At 47.4% G+C, this 19,425-nt stretch overlaps 1 protein-coding gene across 8 annotated transcripts in view; it reads left to right on the forward strand.

Moving 5' to 3' along the window:
* The window catches only part of FARS2 (phenylalanyl-tRNA synthetase 2, mitochondrial), a 310,923-nt gene that overhangs the window by 63,796 nt on the left and 227,702 nt on the right, over nt 1-19,425 (forward strand). For all 8 annotated transcript variants that reach the window (XM_070361056.1, XM_070361061.1, XM_070361060.1 and 5 more), the window contains one exon: nt 13,811-13,970. In XM_070361056.1, the coding sequence (XP_070217157.1) occupies nt 13,811-13,970 (160 nt within the window). The remainder of the gene's footprint in view (nt 1-13,810; nt 13,971-19,425) is intronic.

Consider the following 19,425-nt stretch of genomic DNA (forward strand, 5'->3'; position numbering starts at 1 on the left):
AGTAGACTTCACACCTCGCTAGAAACCACATTTCTTGGCCCGCTGCACATTCCTGAGAGCTATTGTGTGGCTGGTGGTGGAATTTCACGTCCTCAGCTTGGTGGGTGCAGGGGGGGTGGGGACAGGAGGGGGGTTCTTTGCCGGCCTCCGAGGGGCCAGCAGCCCCCTGGCACTCACGTCCCATCAGACTGTTCAGCCAGACGCCCGAGTCTGCCCTTGGAAAGGTGAAGGGTGACACCTGCCATTTAGCCAGTAGCATGCCTTGGAGTTGGTGACGGACAGTGAAGCCTGGCGTGCTGCGATTCACGGGGTCGCAAAGAGTTGGACACGACTGAGCGGCTGAACTGACCTGATGCCTTTTCTTTGGTACTTTAAATATCCTCTCTCTGAAGCTCTGCCCTGGAATCTATTTTCTAGTGTCATCCTCTTGACTCAGCCTGGAGTAGGTCTCAGTGAAGTCATAAACTTGTCCATATGAATGAGTTTGGAAGATAAAATAGAGTTTTCTTCAACTAGATATGTCATCTAAATGCTGCTTATCTTCAGCATGTAGTTGTTCAGACGCTAAGCTCTGTCCAACTCTTTGTGACGCCATGAACTGCAGCATGCCAGGCTCCCCTGTCCTCCACTGTAACCTGGAGTTTGCTCAAATTTGTGTCCATTGAGTTGGTGATGCTATCTAACCAGCTCATCCTCTTCTCATCAGGTGGCCCAAATATTGGAGCTTTGGCTTCAGCATCCGTCCTTCCAATGAATATTCAGGGTTTTCAGCTTTATTGAAACTTTATACAATGTTGTATCTGACTGACAGCATTTCATCAGAGCAGGGATTTCTGACCTTCTTTTACCATGTGAGACTGTGATGAGAGATTTGGACAACCTCCACAAATACACACATACTTTGTATATAGTCTAAGGGGTATTGTAGGCCCCTGGATTGGATGGTGAAATTAGAAGTCAGTGTCCAAGGAGCCATTTCAGTCTCCATGTTGCTAATTTCCAGCCTAAGTCTTAGCAAGTTAGAAGAACCCTGCTCTCCAGTCTCATAATAACCCTCTTCCTACTTCTGCTGTTTCTGCAGCATTTCTCTTGGACCGTGTTGCTGGGCTGGGATTGTGTTTGGTGGAGGATTTCATGGACAGACTAGTTAGTTAACTTAGCCATAGGAGGGCGGAGGATGCGCCTAACTTGGGAATGACCAGGGGTTAGCCATCAGGTTGATTTAAGGATCGAGTTGAAGTCAGTTAAGGGTCAGAGGCCACCTAGGACTGGAGGGTGGGATGAGTGTATTTGGGGGATGCCAAAGGGACAGTTTCTGTGCAAATCTGAGAGCCTCTGTCGTGGGGCAGGGAACATTCCAGATCCAACAAATGGAAATAGTTCTGTGTTGAGAAGCTGGTGAGGCCCTGGTGATTGGGCTCAGGTACAGAGTTGAGAGTATGGATCTTTTAGGAGCAGGTCTTACCACTCATCCGAGGAAAGCTGACTCCTGGAGGCCTATTACATGCTGGGGTTCAGTCGTTTGCTGTACGTGTTAAGGTTCACGGCCCAGGCTTAAGACAGGGAAGGGTTACACCAGACACATGGAACATGGAACAGACAGCTCTCATGAAAGGATCTTGAGTGAGAGATGGATTTTCAGAGGGAATCTGGGTTTCCACCTCCAGGGCGATCTGTGTTTTTAGGACATGGACTCTTAGACGAGGTAAAAGACTCCTCGGTCCAGTTGGCCCAACTCTTTCACCTTTTCAGTGCAGAGAGAACCCTGTGGTAGTGATCACGCCTCACTGTGGGGGGTTGGCATTGCGTCCGTGTGGAATATGTATCCATCAGTTTTGGCAATAGTGATGTGAATTATTCTTATTTGAACTACAGTGTCTTAAATATAATTTTAATATCTAGTTGTTAATGTTGATCCATTATGTGTTAACATAGACTATAGTCTTTATTAAATAACCGGCAATAAATTCATCCATAAATAACAATACAACCAATAATGATTTTTTGTTGAAAGGTTCCACCAGCACTTAGAATCTACAACCAACCACAACACCACTGAAGACGTAGGGGTGGTTGCCTTCTTGTAGTGATTTCAGCTTTTCAAACGTGTTCAAGGGCTTTTGGGTATTGTCCATTTGCATAAATCACGATTTTGCAGAGGAGCAGAACCAATAGGGTGTGTGTGGGTGTGTGTGTATGTAGAGAGAGGGAGATGATGAGAGATGATTTATGCAAAGAGATTAATTATAAGGAAGTGGCTCACTTGCTCTTGGAGGCAGAGAAGTCCAGACGAAGGAGAACCGACGGGAGAGCTTCGGTCTGAATCCAAGTCTGAAGGCAGGAGGAGACCAGTGTCCCAGCTCAGAGACAGGCAGCCAGAGGGAAAGAATTCTTTCTTAGCCTTTATTCTATTCAGGTCTTCAGCAGACGGAATGAAGCCCACTCACACAGGGAGGGCCGTCTGCTGTGTTTCATCAGCTGATTCAGATGTTAATCTTATCTAGAGACAGGCTCATGGAAACACCCAGAAATAATGTCTAACCAAATGCCTGGTGACCCTGTGGCCCAGGTAAGTGGACACAGGATGAACCGTCGCGCTCCTGGTCGGCCTGACCCTGTAGTGGACGCCGAGTGCCTCCGGGAAGTTCTGGTAACTCCTCACCTGTATCCTATGGATGCCACACTTCTGAAACTCCTCGTACACATAGTCAGTTACTAGAAAATACATGAAAGTGTGCTTATACACGAGAGTGTTGAAAGTGTGCAACCACGCACTTTTCCCCTTCAGGGATGAGTTGAGGACCTGAGCTTTTGGGTCGTGTCTCTCGGAGCCCATCTATGGCCTTGGCATCAGGCATTGGAAATGTTTCTGGGAGCAGTGCCTGTCTCCCGAAAATGACACCAGTGTGGGGGAGTCCAGTCCTGACCCTGCATCTCGCTGTCTGTGACCTGAGACGAGCTCTTGGGCCACTCTGAGCCTCAGTTTTCTTCATTGTCCTTCGTGGACACAAGACCTCTCCTGAGTGTGGCTGGAGAGCCTGGCTGGTGCCCGAGTCTGCTGTGCTCAGCAGATATCTGCCCCTTGCCCCATGTTTGTCTTAAACAGAGATGCTGGTTAAGCATTCGTCTACCTGTGTATCATCAGCATGAATCAGTAATCTCGTGGGACTTACTTTTTAGGTCTGATGTACTTTCTTTTTTTAAGCCACTGCTGTCTTTTCTGTGGACTCATTAGTCATGTCTTATGTCACCTTCCTCGAGGGGAGGCAGTAGAATTTAGACGGAGCCTTGCTTGGTCCTGTTACGTTTCACCCGCTGCTGACATCACCAACGAGCTGTCTAGCCTCCTGAAGAGGAAAATGCAATCTCCTTCCCTGCATTATCTGTCACCGTGGCCAGGGAAGACAATGATGGGAGAGTACGATTTTCGTGGGCCCCACAATGGGTGACATTTTCTCCTCTGTTACATGATGGTTGTCATGAGAACCGGTTCATGCTGGGTTGGGGTGTTTTTTTGTTGTTGTTATCATTGTGTTTTGCCTCAACGCATCCAGACATCTAAGTTCTCCTTTAGTTTGTAGGTAACTTGCCTGCTTTGACATTTTGAAGTCCCTGATGTGTTCTCTGTATAGCCCAGAGCTTGGAGAATATTAATGTACATAAGTCTTCCTAAGGAAATGGTACCCTACTCCAGCGTTCTTGCCTGGAGAATCCCACGGACAGAGGAGCCTGGCGGGCTACAGTCCACTGGGTCGCCGGGAGTCGGACATGACCCAGCACACACACACACGCTTTTCCCACTGGAGCCCCTAGGAGAGCCCGAGAGAGAAAAGCGCGGACAGATGCCCTCCTCGAGACGTGTCCAAGTCCACCGTCCTTTGATGATGAAGCCCCAGGAGGCGGGCCGCTCGCTGATGGCGCTCGCCACGGTTCTGCGGGGCCAGCCTCCCACGTGCCAGGGGCATGCCTCCAGGGAGGTGAACGCGCGCCGTCCGCAGGCTCTTCCTGATGCTGGCGTCTGGGAACACGCGTCCGTCAGGAACCGAACCACCTCTCGGATAGGTTCAGCCTGAATCGTCGCTCATGAAGGCTGGAGTGAGGCGAGGTTCGGAAAGACCGCATCGTCCAGTGCGGACCTGTCTGAGTTTGCCGTGGAGGTCTAGGGTGGGGGCTCCCGAGAAAGCTTGGGCGGAAGCCACCTGGAGCTTTAGCTTCTCGACCTCGTGGCGCCCGGCAGCCCGTGCTGGGTCCCGCTGCCTGGCGGAAGTAGCTTCTCCGCCTCCGAGGTGTTTTTGAAGCCTCGTTCGCCGCAGACATTTCGGTTCCGCGTCTGTTCCCGTTACCGCCCTGGCACCAGCCTGGCGGCCGGGAGAGGGCGCCAGGCAGCTGGGGGAGGTGCCGCGTGCCCTGCGCGGGGCTCAGCCTCGCGGCGTCCCCTCCCCTGTGCTCAGCCCCGCACCTTGATTAATCTGCATGTGCTGTGTCTCCAGAAATCCGGAGAGTGACAAACCCGATTCAATATCAGTTAGCTAGAGCAGGAACGGACTTCCCACAGAAACCCCAGGACGGAGCTGTGCTTGGCGGGGCCCTTTCACTCACGAGTTTCCCAAATAACGAAGGTCTCGCTCAGGGCCCAGTTGTTTAAAGAAATTAAAAACTGTGGAAATTAGCAGCCGAAATCCACTTGGATGAGCCTGCTATCCCTTTAATACGTCTGTCTGTTCATCTCACTAAGACATCCCAATCCTCCCTCCACAGTGATTTGAATACTTAATATTTGCTGAGATGCTTAAGTTGGATTTGAATAGCGTAATTGAATTTTTCCTGCTGCATTCAGGGGACAGGAAGGCTTGGGAGTCCCTATGGCAAGATATGTGAACGTGCTTATTTTTAGAAGTGATTCTTACATACTCCTCCATCCCTGAGCCAAGAATTAATAAGCAGTGGGGCTTCCAGGTAGAGGAGACTGTATTCATCAGAATCCTGGCTTTATCTGTCCCTCTCCAGGTGAATGGCCTGTGCCTGGGGCCCAGAGCTGGTCTGGTCTGTGACGGGTTTGGGTTGAGCCAAACTGGGCATAGATCAGATGCCATGCGAAGCCCCTCCTAAACAGGATTGTTGTAAGGTCCTGGCCTTCGTGGACAGCTTAGTGAGAGAGGCAGGTAAATTGGATGGTCCACACCATCTGGCCAGCACCAGGAGAGAGACATGGCCATGGCACAGAAGGAAACCTGTATCCCTGGAGTAGTCAGAGAAGGCTTACGTAGCATCTTAGAGAGGAGCTTGGAGCTCTCCAGGAGGGGCAGGCATGGTGCTTCAGGGAGCATCAGCAGTAGACGGGAAGGCGGGAGGACCTGGGCTGTGATGAGTCCTGGAGCGGCCCAGGCCCAGAGGAGCAGTGGGGAAGGGAGATGGACGAGAACTGTGAGCTGTTGGTGGAGGGCCTTCCATGTAGCTTTTTGGAGCATTAGTTTAAAAAGAGAGAGGAGTCTAGTTTTTAAGCATACGAGGGATGGCATCTGCAGACACAGAACAGACCCGTGGACGCTGGGGGAAGGAGAGGCCGGGACGAATTGAGAGAGCAGCATGGGAACATACACACCACGTGTTAGAGGGAGAGCCTGTGCTGTATGATGCAGGGAGCTCAGCCTGTGCTCCGTGACAACCTAGAGGGGTGGGATGGGCTGGGAGATGGGAGGGAGGCTCAACAGGGAGGGGATATATGCATACCTATGGCTGCTTCATGTTGATGTATGGCAGAAAACAACACCTTATTGTAAAGCAATTATCCTCCAATTAAAAATAAATTAAAAAAAGAAGCCAATGCAAAAAAAAAAAAAAAAAAGGATGTCATCGGTTTAGCAGTTTAGAAAAATCTGCCAAATAGCTGGTGGAAATGGAGCAGGGTAGGGCAAGACTGGTTTTGAGGAGACTAGATTATTTATAATTATCTAAGAACCAAGGTGGGTCAAAGTCCCCAAAACGGGGGACAGCAGATCGGAAAGGGGAGACTCCAGGGGCAGTGCGGGGTTTACTGGGCTTGGTGGCTGCATGCGGGGAAGTGAAGGGAAAGGAAGGGACCATTCCCAGAGTCAGGGGTCACAGAAGGAGAGGCGTTTGGGGTGGGGTCCGGAGAGCTAGTGGACCTGGGACACGTTTGCGCGGAGGTTCTGCCGGCGCGCGTGTCCAGCGGGCAGGCGCGTCTGTGTGTGGGGGGTGGAGATGCAGACGCAGGCTCCATCATGGGTGGTGGCTTGGCTGCGCCCATCTCAGGCAGCGTCTGCAGAGCAAGATGGGTACAAGCTGGAAAAGAGGCCTGCGGAGTAGAAATACTTAACGACCAGGAGGAAGGAGAGGAAGCCATGAGGAGAGCCACGGGAGTGCGGCCAGTCTAACTGCGAAGAGAAGGGCGGTTGCAGCAGGAGACGGGATGGAGGGCGTCTTGTTAGTTTTGTGGGCCGTTCTGTAAAGAGAATGGACCATGCTTACTGAGCAGAGAGAGCCAGGCAGAGGTCAAAGGTCCTGGGGACGTGGTGGTGGGGGGGCGGTTTCCAGGTGAGAGCGGTGAGGACGGCGCGTTAGTGACACCTGCCGCCATCAGGAGAGGGTGTGCATCTCGTTTTCTCAGTTTTTAATTGAAGGTGGGCCCGAAGAGCCCGATTCTTTCCTCTCTGCGGCACGGGGCCAGCCCCCAGCCTGTGTCCTGGGCTCCAGCACTGCAGCAGGAGAGGTGGGTGGTTTCCTCGGCACCATGGTCAAGCTGAGATGCAGTGGGCATGTGCTCTTGGGCATTCCACGTCCCTAGCGCATCCCCCTTGGGTTTCCTTGAGGGCCCTTGCGTGTTCAGAGCCCCCACCACATGGGTGTTATTTTGGTTATTCTATGCTCTGTCATCATCCTTCAGAGTTTCGTACGATGAGCACCATTACTAACCCACGTCTCTTCCTCCTGGAGGGTTTCTCCTGACCGCCTCTGGGTTTGAGCAGCGTCTCTTCCTGTTTCCCGCCTGCATGAGGATTATTGCTTTGTCTAAGCTCTTGAAGCATTTCCTTTCCTCGTTTCTCCCCCCTTTTCCTTTGCTTCTCTCCCTTCCTTGGATGAGGAGGGCAGGCTGAGATACCCCATGTCAAGCACTGCTGTTGTGGTAGGAGCCACAGGGTCACCAGCCTCCCTGTGCCCGGTGGTGCCCTCGACCTGCACGTGGCCTCCACCACCCAGCGCCTCCCTGTTACTGGGGCAGCATCGCTGTAGCTCACGCGCGGTTCCAGAGCAGGCCTCCTCAAATAACCCGGCACCCTGAAGCACGTGCTCACTAGAAGATACTCAAAAAGCAGACTTTTAATTTTCATTCTTTGAAGGATCGATTAGCCCTTGTGCAACAATAATGATTTAGTTGGGATAAACTGTCAACTGTTTCACGGACGGTGCCCACCGCTGCATCACCGTGTCAGGCACCACTGCTTCTCTCTGCTCAAGCCTTCTGTCCACTCCTTCGTCCCATCCGTCTGACCATAGGCCCTCTGACCACTAAGCCAAATTGACGATCGTGTGTATGCTGTCAGGGGAATAAGAGTAGAGCCCAGAAGGTGGGATCAGGGGCCAGAGTTTGGTTTCAGTTCACGCTTCATCACTTGCTGAGTACCAGTGGCTGGTTAACTTCTCAAAGTCTCAAGTTTCTTATATGAGAAATGGGGGAAAGAACAGGATTCTGAGAATTAAATGAACCCCTCAAGTAATAAGGTAAGGCCGCAGTAAGGTAGCAAATTAGTAAACGAGCAATAACTGTTAGCCAAGAGCAGTCCACGCTGCCACAGCAGCAAAGTCAGTTATAGGGTCCTCGCATCTGCTCAGGAATTCAGAGAGGCAGGGCGGGGGCGGGGGGATGTTTGCATTAATATGTAACGTGGACTGTATGGATTAAACCAGTGATCAATGCATAATTTTAAAAGGTTGAATAGAAAAACGGCTGCCTTGGGAACCACAGAGCAGCCCTAAATAACTGCCTGGAATTTTGCTGTCATTCAAGCCCCATTTATCCTTGGCTGCCCATCGGATTTTGCATAGATGTATGTTATTCTTCTGACCATTTGCCTTTTTATTTGTGTTTTAAATGTATGTTTAAAATCTGGGCCATTTTGCAAAAATCCTTTGGCTTTCTAAATTTCAAGTTTAATTGGCTTTTGCAATCCATTTTTATTCTTAAGCCTGATTAGAATTAATTTCTGGCACCTATTCTTTTCTCATTTGTGAACTACCTGCCCTGGCTTCTGCAGGCACTTCTAGTAGGCGTGGAATTTGTATTCTGGGTCACTGAGGCTTCTGAAAGGACACTTAAGAAAATGTCAGAGAAATAGAAGAAATCCTAGTGGAAAAACAAATGGCACAGCCTATTGTGTGCAGTTAATGGAAATCTAATTTAGTTTTATTGCCAGTGGATGTCTCTCAAACAGAAAGCTAAGTGAAAGGCAGCCACTTCAAGCTCCCTGGAATCAAGGGTGAGGCGAGTGGTTTCGTCCCTGCGTGGTGGCCGCTTGGCTAAGTGGTCTCAGCTTCCCTGGGTCTGCACCTCTCCCGAGCCGCCCCCTTACTGGAGGTTGGCTCGCTGCTCTCGCGTCCCTTCCAGCTCCAGTTTGCTTTTCCTCTAGAAGTAAAAGCGCTGACTGTTTACATGTTTGTTGTCGGTTTTCCTCCTGTGCTGTATTATGCCGATGGTGTCATGAATCACTGCTTTTCCTGCTTTCAGAATTTTCCAAACTTTAGTCTTTATTGTATGTTATGAGTATTTCCTTTGTTCTACCTATATATTGCAGACACTGTAGATACTAGTTTTTAAAAAGTAGTAAAATATTAATGTGACTCCAAAATTCAGAACTGTATAAACAATCTTACTTAAAAAGGGTCCCTCCTGTCTCCGTCCCCTCCCCACCACCTCCTCTTCACTCCGCCTTGTTTCCCAGTTCCTTTGATTCTGCAGTCTGTTCCATTCCGCTTTCTAGTAGGCTGATGCTGCTAAGTCTGTGCAACCCCATGGACTGAAGCCCGCCAGGCTCCTCCATCCATGGGATTTTCCGGGCAACAGTACTGGAGTGAGGTGCCATTGCCTTCTCCCTTCTAGTAGGCAGTCAGTCTCATTTCTATTTCATCATTCCAATGGTGTTTGTTTATTTTTGTTTTATGCGAATGAACAGGTTCATTATATAGATATTATATACATTCACTTGTATCAGATCAGTTCAGTTCACTTTAGTCGCTCAGTCATGTCCGACTCTTTGCGACCCTATGAATCGCAGCACACCAGGCCTCCCTGTCCATCACCAATTCCCGGAGTTCACTCAGACTCACGTCCATCAAGTCAGTGATGCCATCCAGCCATCTCATCCTCTGTCGTCCCCTTTTCCTCCTGCCCCCAATCCCTCCCAGCATCAGACTCTTTTCCATTGAGTCAACTCTTTGCATGAGGTGGCCAAAGTACTGGAGTTTCAGCTTTAGCATCATTCCTTCCAAAGAAATCCCAGGGCTGATCTCCTTCAGAATGGACTGGTTGGATCCCCTTGCAGTCCAAGGGACTCTCAAGAGTCTTCTCCAATACCACAGTTCAAAAGCATCAATTCTTCGGCGCTCAGCCTTCGTCACAGTCCAACTCTCACATCCATACATGACCACAGGAGAAACCATAGCCTTGACTAGACGGACCTGTGTTGGCAAAGTAATGTCTCTGCTTTTGAATATGCTATCTAGGTTGGTCATAACTTTTCTTCCAAGGAGTAAGCGTCTTTTAATTTCATGGCTGCAGTCACCATCTGTAGTGATTTTGGAGCCCAGAAAAATTGTATAGAATATATTCATTTAAATATACTTTGGCCACACCAAGTGGCTTGTGGCATCTTAGTTCCCCAATCAGGGATCAAACCCGGACCCTCAGCAGTGAAAGTGCAGAGTCCTAACTGGACTGCCAGGGAATTCTCAGATTCATAATATAATTTTCTCTTCTTTCTTGCATGAAAAGTACCATAGTAAGATTGCTTTTTCCACCTCGTGGGGCTTGGTAGTTCTAGTAGGGGTAGAATTTGATGATAGACCACATATCATTTCAGAGTGGTTGTCCTCATATTTTAATTAATATTATGTCTTTTAAGTACTCCACAGTATGGATCAGTCAGTTCAGTCGCTCAGTCGTGTCCGACTCTTTGCGACCCCATGGACTGCAGCATGCCAGACTTCCCTGTCCATCATGAACTCCAAGAGCTTGCTTAAAGTCATGTCCATCGAGTAGGTGATGCCATCCAACCATCTCATCCTCTGTCGTCCCCTTCTCCTCCTGGCCCTCAATCTTTCCCAGCATCAGGGTCTTTTTCCAGTGAGTCAGTTCTTCACATCAGGTGGCCAAAGTACTGGAGTACTGTCTGGATAGCCCAGACTTTATTTAACCTCTCTCTCTCTTTTTGCGTGTGGACATTTCTTTGGTTTTCGGTACTTGGTAATTTTAGATAATGCTACGGTGAAAACCTCGTTATGTCTGTATTAATTCTGGAGGTGTATTCAGGGCAAATAGCCAGAAGTGGAAGAACGAGGTCAGGAGATGAATGCAAATGCAGTCTTGTTGGATACTGCCAGATTTACCTCCAGAATGGTCCCCCCGGTTTTCACTTCCATCGGCAGTGTGTGAGAGTTCATCTTTTCCCAGGCCTCGCCAAAAGAACGTCGTCTTGCTTTTCAGTCTCCGCCAACGCATTGGCTGAAAAACACCGAGGCATTGCTGTTTTATTCTGCACTTCTCTGTCCAAGTTCCTCTTCACAGGTTTAAGGCTCGTTTTCTTTTTTTTGGTGAATTATCTGTTCATGTATTTCCCCCATTTTTCTATGGAGTTTTCGGCCATTAAGCCAATGAGTTTATTCCACTGCCAGTCTCTTTTCTTCCTCTTTCGGGATACACTGTTTCTATTTTGTCATGACATAGAAAAGAGTTCATTAATAAGAAATTCCCTATGCTCTCCTATGTTTAAAGCTTTTACTATGGATTTGGTACTGAAAGCCCAGCGTTGCTGAATGTAAAATTCTTGGTCCATGTATTTTTTTTTTAATTGAGTTGTTTGAATATGTGGCTTCACTGTTCGTCGTTTGTATGCTGTTTCGGAAGTCTGATGCGAGGCAGGTGGCTTTGCCTCTCCAAGACGTTTGATCTCTTTGCCTGGAGACCTTGAGGATTCTTTCATCGTTGAGGTCTCATGCTTCTGCTGGGACGCGTCTTCTATTTGGTCCTTCAGGGACCATCACCTGGTTCACATGTATCCTGCTCCACGATCTTGTGTTTCTTCTTTCGCCGACTCCAGTTATATAAATGCTGTTTCTTCTTTGCCTGTCTTCCATTTCCACTACCTTCTCTCGGATTCTTCTTTGTCTCTTTGTCATTTTCTTGGTTATTTCCTTGTTTTTCTTCAGGTCTTCTCTCTAAGTCTGCATTGAATCATTCCTTGTGTATCTTGTAATTTAGAGTTCAGTTCTGACATGATTTTCTTTTCCTTCTGTTTCTCCCTTGAGTTCACAGTTCTCTGTATTTTGTTCATGTTTGTTCTAAACATCAAGCAATTATTTATATCCCCAAATGCTTGTTTGAGCACATCTAATTTCATTGTCAAGTATCATCTTACACTTTTCTTCTGCTTCTTGGATTTCTTTTATTGGGGAAGAGGGTCATCGGTTGAGCTGTTTTGAATGGTTTTAAAATTTTTTTAATTCTTTTGTGGTAGTTTTCTATAGTTCTGTAGAATTTTTTCTGTTCCTTTTTGTGGATTTTTGGTTGTATAGAAGGTTTTGCAGCTCTCTGGTGCCCTCTTCTGTTAGTGTAGCAAAGTGCAGAATCTTTAGTGGAATTTTTTTGTTTTAGAGGGAGGTGGGGAATGGTTTTATAAAGCCTCTAATTTTTTAGGTTTGTTTTGTGAAGCCCTAGACTTCCTCTTTTGTTTCTCTTATGCCTCCTTACCTAATGGCCAAAAAAATAGCTTACTTTCTTTTGCCCCTTTCTCTGCCATTGTAACCATGCCTTTCGAAAACCGTGGTTTCAAATTGAGCACACATTTGAATCTCTTTTCCGTGGTCTCTGATCAGATCCACCAGGACACTCTTAGGATTAGGATGCTCGCTCCGTCTGGCACTGGTTTTCGGTCTCCTGGCCCCTCGCTAGTCCCTGTCTTCTCTCCCCTCCTCAGCTTGTGCTCAGTTACTTCTCTCTTGAGTCCATCTCCCTCCCAGGCGAAGACCTGCTTTGTTGTTAAAGACGGGAGCATTTTATACACTGGCTAAGCAGCTTCGGGCTGATGACAGCTGTGATTAGTGACTGGTGATTGTGAAGACAATGTATTTAGTCACTGCAATGTGCCAGGGATTCTATGCTTCTGCATTATTTTATTTAATTATCATAAAGTCTCTTTTCTTCCCCACTTTCTGAACCACTCCCTGAAACTTAGCTCCTGTATCACTTTTTGGAGTTTGAAAGTGAAAGTCTCTCAGTCGTGTCCGACTCTTTGTGACCCCATGGACTATAATGTCCATGGAATTCTCTAGGCCAGAATACTGGAGTGGGTAGCCTTTCCCTTCTCCAGGGGATCTTCCCAACCCAGGGATTGAACCCAGGTCTCCCACATTGCAGGCGGATTCTTTACCAGCTGAGCTACCAGGGAAACCTGAATTTGTTGTAGCTTATTGGACAGTAAATGGCAGAAACACGTTTCCGGCCTTGTCCTGGCCTTTGGGGTCACAGGGCAACAAGTGCAGGGTGCGTCCGGCCTCAGAGGCTTCACAGGACTTCATGCCTAGACTGTCCTTTCTCACCTGGTCTCAGGTCACGTTGTAAGGATGGTGAAAACCCAGTTTGCTGGTATTTCCAGTGGCGCGGAGGGTCATGTGTCTTGTAAGGAAATGGCATGTGAATAAGTTGGTGCAAAAGGAAAAGAGGTGATCAGCACGATCAGAATGGTGTCTTTAATTTCCTGAAGACTGTCCATTACATGTGGCACAGGGCCTTGTTCAACGCTGATACCAAATGAATGTCGATTTCAGTATGTTCACTGATGATAAGACTTCAGTTCAGTTCAGTTCAGTCGCTCAGTCGTGTCCGACTTTTGCGACCCCATGAATCGCAGCACGCCAGGCCTCCCTGTCCATCACCAATTCCCTGAGTTTACTCAGACTCACGTCCATCGAGTCAGTGATGCCATCCAGCCATCTCATCCTCTGTCGTCCCCTTTTCCTGCCCCCAATCCCTCCCAGCATCAGAGTCTTTTCCAATGAGTCAACTCTTCGCATGAGGTGGCCAAAGTACTGGAGTTTCAGCTTTAGCATCATTCCTTTCAAAGAAATCCTAGGGCTGATCTCCTTCAGAATGGACTGGTTGGATCTCCTTGCAGTCCAAGGGACTCTCAAGAGTCTTCTCCAACACCACAGTTCAAAAGCATCAATTCTTCGGCTCTCAGCCTTCTTCACAGTCCAACTCTCACATCCATACCTGACCACTGGAAAAGCCATGGCCTTGACTAGACGGAACTTTGTTGGCACAGTAATGTCTCTGCTTTTGAATATGCTATCTAGGTTGGTCATAACTGTTCTTACAAGGAGTAAGTGTCTTTTAATTTCATGGCTGCGGTTACCATCTGCAATGATTTTGGAGCCCAAAAAAATAAAGTTGATTTTATTAAAAAAAAAAAAAAATAAAGATGATAAGACTTACTGAGTTTCATTTCCACATTGTGGTTTTTGATATAGACTGGTGAAGACACTGTTTTAATTTATTTGCATTATTCCTCTTGGTTTACAGTTATTTGCTGGCATAAAAGATGGAGAAAACCTGCAGCTTTTTGAACAGAGTTCCCGCTCTGCCCATAAACAAGAGACACATACGCTGGAGGCCACGAAGCTCGTCGAGTTTGACCTTAAGCAAACACTTACCCGGCTTATGACACATATCTTTGGAGACGGTAGGTACTAAATGCCTTTGTCTTTGGGGGCTTAAATATTCAACAGTTATCATCTTCCTGAAATCATTAATCCTACTTGTGTCTAGAGTTTTTGTTCTAAGTTGTAGTTAATGGTTTCAGTCCTTAGTGAGATAGAGCTTATGGATTTCCTGGTTCATTCCATGTGAGGAGCAGGAGGATATGAAAATGGAATTAGCTGGAGAAAGAAAAATGATTACGGCTTTTGATAAGAATGATAATGAATTGAGATCAGTCTCATCAATGGAGAGGAAGTGAACAGGCTGATTAATGTCGGAATATTAATATATTATCATTGGTCAGCCTTGATCGATGGGGCAGGATTCTTAACTGTGTGAGCGAGCACAGCGGAAGATTTTACACTCTGACATACTGATCACCACTGTCAGCAGCAAAATACCAACAGTTTCTTGGAGGGAGAACAGTGTTTTTAAGATGTGGATTCTCACTTTAATCACTTGCCCTTTATTCTTTCTCTGAGAAATTGTAACGTTTCCGTTTCCCCTCCAACTCTTTTTGATTTACTTGAGATAATATTTTTGTCTGTTTGTATAAAGACGTAAAGAAAAGGGGAGATTGTTCCTTAATTACGGCCTAATTTTTTTAAGGATTTTGTTCATTCATTCATTTGCTGTTGGCTCTGCCGGGTCTTTGTTGCTGTGCGGGCCTTCTCTAGTTGCGGTGAGCGGCGGCCCCTCTGCTGCCGTGTGCAGGCTGGCTTCTCGCCGCCGTGACTCCTCCTGCTGTGGAGCGCAGGCTTTGGGCTCAGGGCTCAGTAGTTGGCTGCAGCCCGTGGGCTTGGTAGTGGCGGCTCACGGGCTCCGTTGCTCCCGTGGTGGGTGGCATCTTCCAGATCAGGGATCGAACCCACGTGTCCTATAGAGGCAGGCGACTCGTCACCACTGAGCCACCGGGAGACCCCTGGGATCTGCATTTAAAAATGTTTAGAAAACAGAAGGCCTGCGTGGTTAGGGTCGTCTTTTATTCTCGTACTCTTGTGAGCTTTTTAAAAGAACAGGTTCTTTATCGAAGTGTGATTGACAAAAAGTGAACTATATATATATCTAGAGTGTATAATCAGCTACGTTTATAATGCAACAAACAACACATTTACACAGTTTTATGAGTCTTGACATTTGTGCACACCCGTGAGACCACTGTGGCGTCGAGCTGATCAGTGGGTCCGTCCCCCCAGGCCCCCTCTGGTGCCTCGTAGACGCGCCTTCCTGTGTGTCCTGTGTCTCCTCACCCCGGGCAGCCGGTGACCTGCGTTCTGCCACTGCGGTTGGTTTGCTTCTGGGTTTACACGGGTGAGGCCTATGCTGCGTATTCTCCCGCCACTCCTGCCGGCACCTTCACGTAGCGCGATTATTTGCAGATTGATCCGTGTTGTAGCGTCATGTCAGCGGTTGGTTCCCTTTTTCTTGATGAGCAGTGTTCCTGGCGTTACCTGGCCATCCGTTGAGAGACCTTTGGCTTGTCTCTAGTCTTCTGCTGTTACAGGTGAATCTGTGCATATTCACCTACACGTCTTTGTCTGGACTAATGCGTTCATTTCTTTTTGTTAAGTGCCCAGGAGTACCATGGTTGGATCATTTGAGGTGAATTTTCACTTTCTAGGAAGCTGCTAAGCTGTCCAGTAGCACATGGAAACTGCTTGTGCTCCGAGGTGGCCAGGCGCTGAAAGTTTAGCCATTCTGATAGGACAGGAGTGATTTGTCAAATAAACATTAGGTTACATAAGTAACTCTTCCAAATGAACAAGGAAAAATCAACCTGTGAGAGAAACGGGTGATCATGAAGGCAACAAGTGACATGGTTATTAGTAGAATGACTCTTGAATGTGTGAAGAGATGCTCACTCTCGTTAGTAATCAGGAGAAGCACATGAAAGCTACCTGAGCCGCCCTTAGTCGCTGTTCATGTGTGAGAAAGCTGAAAGCCCAGCAGCTGTGAGTATCGACATAGATATAAACATGGGCTACAGCACACAGCCTGGGCCTTTCAGGCGTCTGCAGCGCTGTCCCCCTGGGAGCTTGGCCACCCGCTCGCTCCTCCTGTGCCCCTCACTTTCCCTACCTCTAGATTTCCCTACTTATGTGTGAGCTCAAATATGCGGTTAAAAAGAGTCTGATTATGATTTATTAAGCAAGGTTTCTTCAAATATCTTGACTGTTCATGTTCTATTTAAGAAACCACTAATAACCCCATATATTGTGTATATTCATACTTTTTTTTTAAAAAAGTACATCAATTTCATGCTACTGTCTTTTTCTAGGAGGCAGAGAGTGGTACTACAGAGAAGGTCCAAACCAGGCTTTCGAGTATGTTTATAGGGTTCTACTAAAACAAAACAGAAATGCAGTTACATGTGACAAAATGTGATGATTTGATAAAACTGAATAGCGAGTGTGTAGATGTTTGCTGTTTTCTCCTTCTGTCTCTTTGTTTGGAATATTTCATGTTAAAATGGTATAATGTAATTGTGAGGCAGGTTTCAGATAGAGATTGCTGATGCAAAAATCTTTTTATAGCCAGCTTCTCTTTACTTTCGTGATAAAAGATAGGAATTGTGATATTTTTAGCAGTAATGTAATCCAGTTAACACTGGAATAATACAGGGAGATGGATTGTGCTATTCAGGGCATTTTCGAGGCAAGTAATGGTAAAGGAATTCTAACATCTCCTTGGATACAAGGAGATACAACCAGTCCATCCTAAGGGAAATCAGCCCTGAATTGCAAGGACTGATGTGAAGCTGAAGCTCCAATACTCTGGCCACCTGATGGGAAGAACTGACTCACTGGAAAAGACCCTGATTCTGGGAAAGATTGAAGGCAGGAGGAGAAGGGGAGGACAGAGCATGAGATGGTTGGATGGCATCACTGACTCGATGGACATGAGTTTGAGCAAACTCCGGGAGATGGTGAAGGACAGAGAGGCCTGGTGTGCTACATGCAGTGCGTGGGGTCGCAAAGAGTCAGACACAGCTGAGCGACTGAATAGCAACAGTTCTAACACTTTAGGGAGATAGTAGTCTGTCTCAAATTGCTTTACAAAAAAATTCAGGATCATCTCAATTTTTCTGTTGTCAACCTATGAAGAAAATTGATTTTAAGCCCTCCTTATTTATATCTTGCTACACATTTCTATCATCACATGATCCCCCGCTTGTGAGATTTGTTGTTAGTTGCTAAGTTGTGTCTAACTCTTTTCTGACCCCATGGGCCCCCACCAGGCTCCTCTGTCCGTGCAATTCTCCAGGCAAGAATACTGGAGTGGGTTGCCATTTCCTTCTCCAGGGGATCTTCTCAATCCAACCCAGGGATTGGACCCATGTCTCCTGTACTTAGCAGGTGAATTCGGATTCTTGACCGCTGAGCCACCAAGGAAAGCCCTTGTGCGGTTTAGAAGCTGCCTTGCAGTTACACGGGTAACCGAGCGGTTCTGAACTGGCGGATAGCTTCCTTTCTCTCACAGCTGGCATTTGTGTCTCTCCTATTTCTTTGTTATTTTTCATTCCTTTTGCCCCCCTCCCCTTGCTTACTCTCCTGGCCCCTCCACCTGGGTAATTCTCACTTACCTCTGATTTCACCTCGGGTGTCCTCCAGCCAGGAGCTGTCCTGGAGTCTGTGCTGAACTCTGGGGAGCCGCCTCTTCTGTGCTCCTCTGAAGTCCCTCGGGTGGGTTTCACTTTGCTGGGTTTTCACCATGCTGCTGGCGTCCCACTACTGGGTACATGAGACACAGTCCCAGTCTTTGAGCAGCTGAGAGTGAAGTCCTCTCCCGGGAGGCCCGAGTGTCAAGGGAACGTGTAGGAAGGGCGGGTCCTCCGGGATCCGGCCAGGAGAGCTCCCAGTGGGGGACATCTGAGCTGCCTTAGTCACTGAGAGAGAGCATGGAGCTGGACCATGTGAAAGATTGAAAAGAAGAAAAATATGGCCACTTGGAGATGGCCTCATAGAACCAGAAATATTACATTTAAGTTCTCTTTCCTCCACTTGCTCTGAAATCTTGAACTGGTCATTTAGTGCTTTAGGTCTTAGTATTTTTAAAGCCCAAGATAATAAATAGTACTGTTTCCCATGAGAATAAAGTGAGATAACATATGTGAACAGGGCCCTTTAAGAAGATATTAAATGCGTGTGTAAATATGAAAAAAACGAATAAGGAAGGGCAGGAAAATGAAGGCAATTAAATGGGGCCATACAATCAAAGAACGGTAGTTTCGTTGGCTTCGGAGAAGGCAATGGCACCCCACTCCAGTACTTTTGCCTGGAAAATCCCATGGATGGAGGAGCCTGGTGGGCTGCAGTCCATGGGGTCGATAGAGTCAGACACGACTGAGCGACTTCACTTTCACTTTCCACTTTCATGCATTGGAGAAGGAAATGGCAACCCCCTCCAGTGTTCTTGCCTGGAGAATCCCAGGGACGGGGGAGCCTGGTGGGCTGCCGTCTATGGGGTCGCACAGAGTTGGCCACGACTGAAGCGACTTAACAGTAGCAGCAGTTTCATTGGCTTGTCTTTGTTTTGCCTAGTAAGATGAGATGTAAACTTATGCCAGACAACAGCACAGCAGTTCAGACTGGCATTGATGGTGTCCTAAAACTCTTTCTGGGCTCCAGCAGGTAATTAAACAGGCATGCACGCTGCTCGACCTTGTATATGTTATAAAGATGTTCCCAGGAGCCCTGAGGACATGCCTTCCTCTGAACGTAGTCTTGAACTTTCCTTTGTCTTATTATTCTTTATGTGAATAGCTTTCAAAACTGAGCATTGAGGTCTAAGTGTCCAGGTAGCTGTTTTCCTTATAGAAAACCATTCCCGCAGTGTATGAGTTTTCTCATACACCTCTTATGCCCATGGCCGAGAATTAAGAATCTCAAGTTTTGAAACAGCAATGAAGTTGTGGCATCTCTATTTCAGGCAAACATTTGCTTTATTTTTAAAATGCTACCGGCTTAGACGTTTAGGTTTTAGATTTCAGTACAGATCAGAGTTACTATTTCATAAATCTTCACACTTACTTTTTTGTTTTGAGACCAGAGTCAGCAGAATAATAGAGTGGCAATAAAGTATCCACCTGCTCAGAGAGTACTTCTTGTCCCGGGCACTGAAGTTGGTCTGTGAAAAAGCCTTTTATTTTTTCTTTCCTTGCAGCCTTTTATTTTTTCTTTCCTTCCAGCCATGAGATCATCCTTAACCCCATTCACACAGATGCTGAACACCCCAAAAATCCTCCCGCACGCCTCATCTGCCCAGCCTCGCCCAGCCCAGTGCACCTTTGCGGGGTATCGCTGAAGGGGTGTTGGGGCGTTTGTATCATCCACTGAGATGCTTCTCGGGCGAGAGGAGGTGCCCCCGCCAGGCTCACGCTGTGAACTTGAAGAGTGAGGAGCTGTGTTACAGGGGGCAGGCTGTGTGCCCTCACAGCG

The sequence above is a fragment of the Bos mutus genome, chromosome 23 (assembly GCF_027580195.1).
Source record: "Bos mutus isolate GX-2022 chromosome 23, NWIPB_WYAK_1.1, whole genome shotgun sequence".
NCBI classification, from domain to species: domain Eukaryota; kingdom Metazoa; phylum Chordata; class Mammalia; order Artiodactyla; family Bovidae; genus Bos; species Bos mutus.